General features: G+C 44.2%; 1 protein-coding gene across 3 annotated transcripts in view; it reads left to right on the top strand.

The window, feature by feature from the left end:
* The first annotated feature begins 3540 nt into the window (after nt 1-3540).
* Nucleotides 3541-9805, top strand: part of ACTR3B (ARP3 actin-related protein 3 homolog B (yeast)) — a 78919-nt gene continuing 72654 nt past the window's right edge. The window contains exon 1 of one of the 3 annotated variants that reach the window (XM_010857214.1): nt 3541-3826. In XM_010857214.1, the coding sequence (XP_010855516.1) occupies nt 3783-3826 (44 nt within the window). In that variant the 5' untranslated portion in view covers nt 3541-3782. The remainder of the gene's footprint in view (nt 3827-9805) is intronic. The other 2 variants (XM_010857215.1, XM_010857216.1) reach the window with 2 other exon arrangements.

The following is a 9805-nucleotide window of genomic DNA, read 5'->3' as shown; positions in this document are numbered from 1 at the left end:
GGCGGGGTGGGGGCCGCGCTCATCTTGGCCTGTGTTTTGGGCCCTTCAGTCCTGGATCCACAGGGCCCTGTGCAGCCGCCCATCGCGGGGCCTTTCTTCAGGGTCCCGGGGGTGTGGGGCCGGTTCTCAGCTTTGCCCACGGCTGGTTTTCGGACGTTCCCAGGACAGTTAGCGCTGATCCTCAGCTGTCCGGGGCCCAATTACTGCAGTTGCCACCTCTTCTTTTCTCCCTGTTGTTGTGGTTTCTGCGTCTTAGAAAGAATCATTTTGTTTTGGTTTTAGTGTGGCTTCGGGACAGAGTGAAATTAGATCACGTGTTTAGTCTACCGTTTTACCCTGGAAGTCAAAAATCACTTGATAATGCCCCAAACCCATAAGGAGGCCACAGGTCATGATATTGTATTTACCAGACATGGAGCAAAGGTGTGCTAGTGGTAAAGAACCCACCTGCCGACGCGGGAGACATAAGAGATGTGGGTTCCATCCCTGGGTCGGGAAGATCCCCTGGAGGAGGGCACAGCAACCCACTGCAGTCCTGGAGAGTCCCATGGACGGAGGAGCCTGGCGGTTACAGTCCCCTCACAAAGAGTCGGACACGATTAAAGCGACTTAGCATGTAGAAGTGGACATGTATATTGGGTAATGTAAAACTTACAGACCAAATAGAGAAAAAGAAAAACACAGACTGTTGGATTTAGAGAAAATAAATCAATTTGAACTTACATATTTAACTGTGTCCTGTAAACGGAAACTACCATGTTCTCTATGACAACCTAAGGAATGTTTGAAGAACTTGGTTATGATTATATATTAATTTTTGCCGTATACAGTGTGTGGAGTGTGTGTTATCTAGAATACTACATTAAGGTCTGGGAACAATTTTAGTTTTATCAAAGTCATGCTCTGAAGCAATGTAGTCACTTTTTTTTTTTTTTTTAAACAGAACATCTTAGGAGTGGGTGGGGCTGTCCTGGTTGAATTTGGGGTTTGAGACTGGACCTCATACGGGGTCTCACATAAGGGGTCTCACATAAGGGGTCTCACATAAGGGGCCTCACACAAAAGAACCTGCGCCTTGGATGCAGCTTTAAGAACGCTGTTTTAAGATGTGACATCTCCGCTTTCAAACATAAATTGGTTGAGCTGACACTGTCACCTTCTGCTCTAGACACAGGGCTGTAGGAGGGAGATATGTAAGTGCGTAGAGTTGACACTAGTCAGATCAGCCCTCCTCACTGCAGGCAGTTACTGCTGTGTGGAGAGGGGCCTTTAACACGGGGAGCAGAAGAAGCTTCGCACAAGGACCTTTTAAAATGTTCGAGATGAATAAGGATGTGTTGTGTTTGCAGACAGAGAACATTGGGGTACACGTGTCTCTTTCAATTCAGGGACCTTTTAAAATGTTCAAGATGAATAAGGACGTGTTGTGTTTGCAGACAGAGACGTTGGAGGCTACACGAGAATAGAGTGGAAGGTGAAGTGGGTGGTGGGTGTCGGGGTGGGAGCGAGGCTGCTCCAGGACCTTGTGAGCGGGTTTGGAAGTTCGACGTGCAGGAACGTTCTGGTTAGTGGCAGACTTGTCACTCTCGGGCCTGCCTTATGCAGCCCTCGGTTCTGTTTCTGTAACTTCCGTCTGTCCTGGCTTCCGAATGAGAAGAGGCTTCGGGTCCAGGATGCTCAGAGGTGGCACTGTGTTTGGGAAGACTGCTGTCTGTAAGCAGGTTTCTGTGTTTTGAGAATGATGCTTGGCTGCGCCATGCTAGCTGTCCTTTGGGAAGATAGTTTTCAGATAAACATTAAACAAAGCCTTTTAATGTGAACGTTGTCAATCTTAATTCTTCATGTACACATGCCTGGGAAAATCTTGACTGCTGTATCTCTTCATATACAGGTATATTGGATGTTCACAGAACTGGAAGGGAAATGAGTGTAGGGAGAGACTTTCAAAGTAGAAACTGCAAAGGAAATTGTTCAGGAAAATAATTGATAGATTTGATCATCTAAATTGTTTGAACGATTATCCTTCAGAAAATGTATAATTGCAGGTAAACCACAAATTCAGAAAAATTAGTAATATATGTGAGCAAACATTATATCCTCAGTGTGTAAAGTGAAGTCGCTCAGTTGTGTCCGACTTTTTGCGACCCTTTGGCCTATAACCCACCAGGCACCTCTATCCATGGGATTCTCCAGGCAAGAATACTGGAGTAGGTTGCCTTTCCCTTTCTCCAGGGGATCTTCCCACCCAGGGATCGAACCCAGGTCTTCTACGTTGCAGGCAGACACTTTACCATCTGAGCCACCAGGGAGCCCTCAGTGTGCAAAAGTTTACACAAATTGATGATACCGAAAGTCCAGTGGAAAAATGATCTACGGGCAGTTCATGGAAGAAATACAGTTGGTGACTATATATCAAATAATTCAGCAGTTGAATGAAATTATTGACTATGAGATCCTTTTACTTTTTGGATTAGGAGATATTTTCTAGAAATGGTGAGTCATATTTAGCATTGAGGTAGGGATTGATATTGGGCTTCCCTGGTGGCTCAGTAGTAAAGAATCCACCTGCAATGCAGGAGATGCTGGTTCAATCTCTGAGTCAGGATGATCCGTGGAGAAGGGAATGGCTACCCGCTCCAGTGTTCCTGCCTGGGAAATCCCATGGACAGAGAGCCTGGTGGGCTACAGTGGAGTCACGAAGAGTCAGACACGACTGAGCAACTAAACGGCAACAACAGAGGCGTTGTTATTACCTTGTACTAATGACTAATGAAGAAACGGAAGCTGGAGGGATTCCTTTACTTCCTGAAGTCCCAGAGCTAGGGCTGCACTTTGAACCCGGCACTGCGGGCCCTGTTTAACTCCCTGCAGTGTGAATACGTGCTGTCTGGCAGCTGTTTTCACTGTGAACCTTCCCCCTAAGAACTGCTTTTGCTGCATCCCATAGATTGTGTGTGATTGTGTTTTCCTTGTCATTTGTCTCAAGGTATTTTTTAATTTCCTCTTCGATTTCTCTGTTGACTGATTCATTTTTGGGTCAACTATTTTCAAAGTATACTTATATATGACCAGAAACATGTCTGCTTCATTTTTGATGATTGTGTAGCATTTTATTGAACGATTGCAATCTATTTAATTTATCCTATTGATGGCATTTGCGTGTTTCCAGTTTTTGTTGTTGTTGTTTTCCTGTTATACTGCTGTAGAGGACATTTTTTGTGCATTTCTCTAATGTAAATGTAAAATGATGTAAAATGTAAAATGATTCAGTGGGGTGAATTCTTAGAAATGTGCTATTTGGACAGTGGGGTATATGCATTTAAAACTATTTGAATAAAATGGTGTATGCATTTACAGTATTGAAAAATAAGATGAAACTTCTCCTTATAATGAGACTTCAACTTTTTAATTGTAAAGTTAAGTGTAATTTTCAGTGTAAAATGTACTACCACCTTTTTCAGTATTGGCCCAGATTTTGAATGGTTTCGCATTAAATTCGTAGGTGAGTTTAGTGGTGATATTTGCTGCTGCTTTTACACCCATTGATGCTTCCTATATGAGTGAGGCGTGTCTCTGTCTCCGTGTGTATGGAGTGTTCCTCCCATCATATGTCTCATTCTCAGGGGTAATGTTATTCTGTGTCGTTGCCGTTCTGAATAGCATCTTTCCATCCAGTGTGGATTCTTACTTGTTACTGGTAGGAAAGTTGCTGATTCTTGTCTCTTTTTTTGTTAGGACGTGAGCACGAGGATGGGGAGCTCGCATTTTATAAAAATTCAGAGATGACTGCATGTGATATATACTTGAGTCAGCGATTCCTGCACTGGTTGGTCTTCAGAACTGTGGCTGACGGTGGTGGGGAGGAAGGAAGGGGATGTTTAAAATACAAAAATCCAGGTGACTTCTCTGTGACTCTGGGACAGGCCCTAGGAATCTGCATTTTTCAGAAGCTTCCCAGGTGATCCGGTCAGTCAGGGTTGGTACTTTCTTTCCAGATGCCTTCCCAGATAATCTGAAACTCACCTGCCAGATAATGTAGGCCATGCTACTGTGAGAAGCACAACCTGAAATCATGTTTCTGACAGGTGACCTTTTTTTTAAAAACCTAATTCTCATCATTTATTTGGAGAAGGCAATGGCACCCCACTCCAGTACTCTTGCCTGGAAAATCCCATGGACGGAGGAGCCTGGTAGGCTGCAGGCCATGGGGTCGCTAAGAGTCGGACACGACTGAGCGACTTCACTTTCACTTTTCACTTTCATGCATTGGAGGAGGAAATGGCAACCCACTCCAGTATTCTTGCCTGGAGAATCCCAGGGATGGGGGAGCCTGGTGGGCTGCCATCTATGGGGTCGCACGGAGTTGGACACGACTGAAGCGACTTAGCAGCAGCAGCAGCAGCAGCAGCAGCAGCAGCATTTATTGTATGGTTTTTAAAAAATTTATTTATTTTTACATGACATTTTTCTTTTTTAAAATTGAAATATAGGGCTTCTCAGGTGGCGCTAGTGGTAAAGAACCTGCCTGCCGATGCAGGAGATGCGAGAGACTTGGAGTTGGATCCCTGGGTCAGGAAGATCCCCTGGAGAAGGAAATGGCAACCCACTCCAGTATTCCTGTGTGGAGAATCCCATGGGCAGAGGAGCCTGGGGGGCTACAGTCCACGGGGTCTCAGAGTCGGACACGGCTGAGCACGTGGAAAATAGTTGATTTACAGTGTTGTGTTAGTTCCTGGCATAAGCAGAGTCATTCGGTTACACGTGTGGTTTTTCAGATTCTTTCCTCTTGTAGATTATTACAAGATGCTGAGTATAGTTCCCTATGCTGTACAGCAGGACCTTGTTGTTATTGTTTTGTGTATAGTCGTGTGTATCTGCGAATCCCAGGCTCCTGATTTGTCCTCCTGCCCCTTGCCCCTTTGATTGTCCTAAGTGTGTTTTCCTTGTCTGCATCTAACGGGTGAGCATTTGGGGAGCGTTTGGAGCACTAGGACTGTGCTTCCCTCCCCTCCCCTCTCCGTATCCTCATATGTGCCTGCTATGTGGTTTCTGGCTAGCAGGCTGGTTGGAATGTATCTTTGCATAAATGGTGTCTAGAACACCTTCCCTATTTTAAGAGCTATGTTTTGCTCGATGATTTTTGTAAAGCTGAGCTGTTGTCAGGTCACCTCTAACGGGGCGTGCCAGTCCTTCTAGAGAGAACTGTAGGAGGACCACTTGTTAGTTACATGTACAAACGTTCTATTTAATAGGGTTTCGTTGAGGTTCCATATGGACCTGCGTTGATGAAGATTTTGTTGAAATTTAAAATTTGAATGTCTCTTAAAAAATCTTAAAAAGATGTTCCTTACATTGTGAGTATTCAAAGTAATAAAACCTCAACTGTGCTTGATGCTGTGTCAAAATTAGCACAGGAGAGTTTATAAAGACGTTGAATTACCATAAAGGGATCTGAGTAATTTGTGCTCTTGCCAGTGTTTTTTTTTTTAATAAAGGTTTTGGTTTTGCCAGGAAGGTGAGGAGGGAAAGCCTCATAGTGGTTAGTACCTACACCTGTTAATGGTCTCTTCGTGTTGGTTGTGGAGATCATTGCTTGCAGCATATTACTGCCGCCCGCTACCCATGTGACTCTGTGACAGAGGCCTCCTGTGAGGGCTGTGCCATCTCAGCGCGGTGACTTCAGAACCCGAACACCCTGGCAACTGTTGCCGGGCGGCATGCGGTGGCGGCATCATCCGCAGAGGGTGGAATGTTAGAGCTGTGGGACCCGGAAGGGCCGTGTCCATTTGTCCAGCCTGACCTTTGGCCATGGTGGGCTGCTGTTCGTGATTTCAGGGCACACAGCTTGGAGATGGGGATGAGATACAGCTGTTGAGGGACACCTGATATCTTCAGTGTCACCGTCGGCGCATTTTATCTCTTCCACTTCACGAATGAGTGTGTCTGTGGTGTTCAGAGTGGGCACAGCAGAAAGACTGAGCGGTGCGGTTTGGGACACATGAACGCACAGCTTTGGAAACATTTTTTTTTTTTTTAATTTAAATTAGGAAGTATTTTAGTCCATCCTAAAGGAAATCAATCCTGAATATTCATTGGAAGGACTGATGCTGAAGCAGAAACTCCAATACTTTGGCCACCTGATGCGAAGAACTGACTCATTTGAAAAGACTCTGATCCTGGGAAAGATTGAAGGTGGGAGGAGAAGGGGACGACAGAGGATGAGATGGTTGGATGGCATCACCAACTTGATGGACATGAGTTTGAGTAAAGTCCGGGAGTTGGTGATGGACAGGGAAGCCTGGCGTGCTGCAGTCCATGGGGTCGCAAGGAGTCGGACACGACTGAGCGACTGAACTGAATCACACATAAAAATAGTAGTAGGCAGATGAAAAATATAGAGAGCACTGCTGTCATGCTTGTTCTCTTTCTGATTACACTTTGAATGCATTAGCTCGCCACCCCTAGGAAGTGGGCTGTGTTATGACCCTGCTTTTACAGATGGAGAAACTGAGGCACAGAGAGACCTGTTGGGCAAAGGAGAGAGCTGGGGTTTGAGCTCTGGCAGTCTGGTGCCAGAGCGCATGGCCTCAACCAGTGCAGTATACTCTGTTGCCTTTCAGAAATATAAAAAGTAATATAACAGACATGAGTGATACTTAGCACCTAATTTTAATAAATGTTAGCATTTTTCTGTACAGCTGACCCTTGGACAACACTGCGGTTAGGGGCACCGACCCCAGCACAGTTGTAAATTTACGTATAACTTTTTACTCTCCCAAAACTTAACTACTACTAATAGTCTTCCGTTGACCAGAAGCCCTCAGTTCAGTTCAGTCCAGTCATGTCTGACTCTCTGTGACCCCATGGACTGCAGTGTGCCAGGCTTCCCTGTCCATCGCCAACTCCCGGAGTTTGCTCAAACTCATGTCCATCGAGTCAGTGATGCCATCCAACCATCTCATCCTCTGTTGTCCCCTTCTCCTCCTGCCTTCAATCTTTCCCAGCATCAGGGTCTTTTCCAGTGAGTCAGTTCTTCACATCAGGTGGCCAAAGTATTGAAGTTTCAGCTTCAGTCCTTCCAATGAATTTTCAGGATGGATTTCCTTTATGATGGACTGGTTGGATCTCCTTCCAGCCCAAGGGACTCTCAAGAGTCTTCTCCAGCACCACAGTTCGAAAGCATCGACTCTTTGGCGCTCAGCTTGCTTTATAGTCGGTCGTGTGCTGTATTTATCGATACTGCTAAGTGTACATCGTCTGTATGTAAGACGAATCACCTGTCAGTCCCTACATCAATATTATATTACATAAAACACTGTTATTAACAGTAGACATCAAAAATGAAAAGGTAATGAAATGTAAAGAAATTCAGATCTATTTACAGTGTCGTTCATGCATTGATAACACTGAGGCAGAGAGTGATGGAAGCAGGTGTAACTGCTGTTACAGTTTCTTGGTAGCCCAGCCTCTACACTGGGGAATGAATGGTTACAGAGTTCTTATGGCAGGCACTATTACAGCCCTATTCCTGTAGAGTTGGAAACACTGTTGCATTTTAACCACCACCACTGGCCTGTAGTGATAGCCGATCTGCAGGGTCTCCAGTTACTGGGGGTGGAGGGGCAGTCATGCTGTACAATAATGTGACTCCTTGAAAGTAACGCAAGGAGTAAGAAAATTAACACATTATTAAGTTTATATTAAATTTCAGTCATCTTACGCTTGTGTAAGGATAGGCTCTCCACTTGAATGCAGGTCTTGCACACGATCTTCTGTGTATATTTATTGAAAATAAATCCACCTGTAAGTGGACCTGCCCAGTTCAAACCTGTGTTTATGAGAGTCAGCTGTATTTGTTTCAAGGTTGGTTTGTTTCTGAAATGACCCTGTTACACACACACAGTGTAAAGGAGAGATTCAACAGTGTCTTTGTCTTCTTTGTGTTCATTAAAACAATGTCTAAAGTATTAAGCAAAGTCTTTGGTCTTCTTTGCATATAAGTTAAACAGAGTGACAATATACGGCCTTGACATACTCCTTTCCCAATTTGGAACCAGTCTGTTGTTCCATGTCTGGTTCTAACTGTCACTTCTTGACCTGCAGACAGATTTCTCAGGAGGCAGGGAAGGTGGTCTGATATTCCCATCTCTTTAAGAATTTCCCACAGTTTGTTGTGATCCACATAGTCAAAGACATTGGTGTAGTCCGTAAAGCAGAAGTAGATGTTTTTCTGTAATTCTCTTGCTTTTTCTATGATCCAACAGATGTTGGCAATTAGATCTCTGGTTCCTCTGCCTTTTCTAAATCCAGCTTCCACATCTGGAAGTTCTCGGTTCATGTACTGTTAAAGCCTTGCTTGGAGAATTTTGAGCATTTCTTTGCTAGCGTGTGAGATGAGTGCAGCTGTGCGGTAGTTTGAACATCCTTTGGGACTGGAATGAAAACTAACCTTTTTCAATCCCATGGCCACTGCTGAGTTTTTCAAATTTACTGGCATACTGAGTGCAGCACTTTCATAGCATCATCTTTTAGGGTTTGAAATAGCTCAGCTGGAATTCGGTCACCTCCACTAGCTTTGTTTGCAGTGATGCTTCCTAAGGCCCACTTGACTTTGAATTCCAGGATGTCTGGCTCTAGGTGAGTGATCACACTGTCATGGTTATCTGGGTCATGAAGATCTTTTCTGTATATTTCTTCTGTGTATTCTTGCCACCTCTTCTTAATATCTTCTGCTTCTGTTAGGTCCATAGAGTTTCTGTCCTTTATTGAGCCCATCTTTGCATGAAATGTTCCCTTGGTATCTAATTTTCTTGAAGAGATCTCTAGACTTTCCATTCTATTGTTTTCCTCTATTTCTTTGCATTAATCACTGAGGAAGGCTTTCTTATCTCTCCTTGATATTCTTTGGAACTCTGCATTAAAATAGGTATATCTTTCCTTTTCTCCTTTGCCTTTAGCTTCTCTTCTTTTCTCAGCTATTTTAAGGCCTCCTCAGACAGCCATTTTGCTTTTTGGCTTTTCTTTTTCTTGGGGATGGTTTTGATCACTGCCTCCTGTACAGTGTTATGCACCTCTGTCCATAGTTTTTCAGGCAGTCTGTCTATCAGATCTAATCCCTTGAATCTATTTGTCACTTCTACTGTATAATTGTAAGGGATTTGATTTCAGTCATACCTGAATGGCCTAGTGGTCTTCCCTACTTTCTTCAATTTAAGTCTGAATTTGGCAATAAGGAGTTCATGATCTGAGCCCCAGTCACCTCCCAGTCTTGTTTTTGCTGACTGTACAGAGCTTCTCCATCTTTGGTTGCAAAGAATAAAATGAGTCTGATTTCGATATTGACTATCTGGTGATGTCCATATGTAGAGTTGTCTCTCGTGTTGTTGGAAGAGGGTGTTTGCTATGACCAGTGTATTTTCTTCGCAAAACTCTGTTAGCCTTTGCCCTGCTTAATATTGTACTCCAAGGCCAAATTTGCCTGTTACTCCAGGTTATCTCTTGTATACCATCATGTATGGATGTGAGAGTTGGACCATAAAGAAAACTGATTGCTGAAGAATTGATGCTTTTGAACTGTGGTGTTGGAGAAGACTCTTGAGAGTCCCTTGGACTGCAAGGGGATCCAACCAGTCCATTCTATAGGAAATCAGTCCTGAATATTCATTGGAAGGACTGGTGCTGAAGCTGAAACTCCACTACTTTGGCCACCTGATGTGAAGAGTTGACTCATTGGAAAAGACCCTGATGCTGGGGAAGATTGAAGGTGGGAGGAGAAGGGGACGACAGAAGAGGAGATGATTGGATG

Source organism: Bison bison, unplaced genomic scaffold (genome assembly GCF_000754665.1).
Source record: "Bison bison bison isolate TAMUID 2011002044 unplaced genomic scaffold, Bison_UMD1.0 scf7180017864379, whole genome shotgun sequence".
Taxonomy (NCBI): Eukaryota; Metazoa; Chordata; class Mammalia; order Artiodactyla; family Bovidae; genus Bison; species Bison bison.
This window is presented reverse-complemented; position numbering and strand designations above follow the sequence as displayed.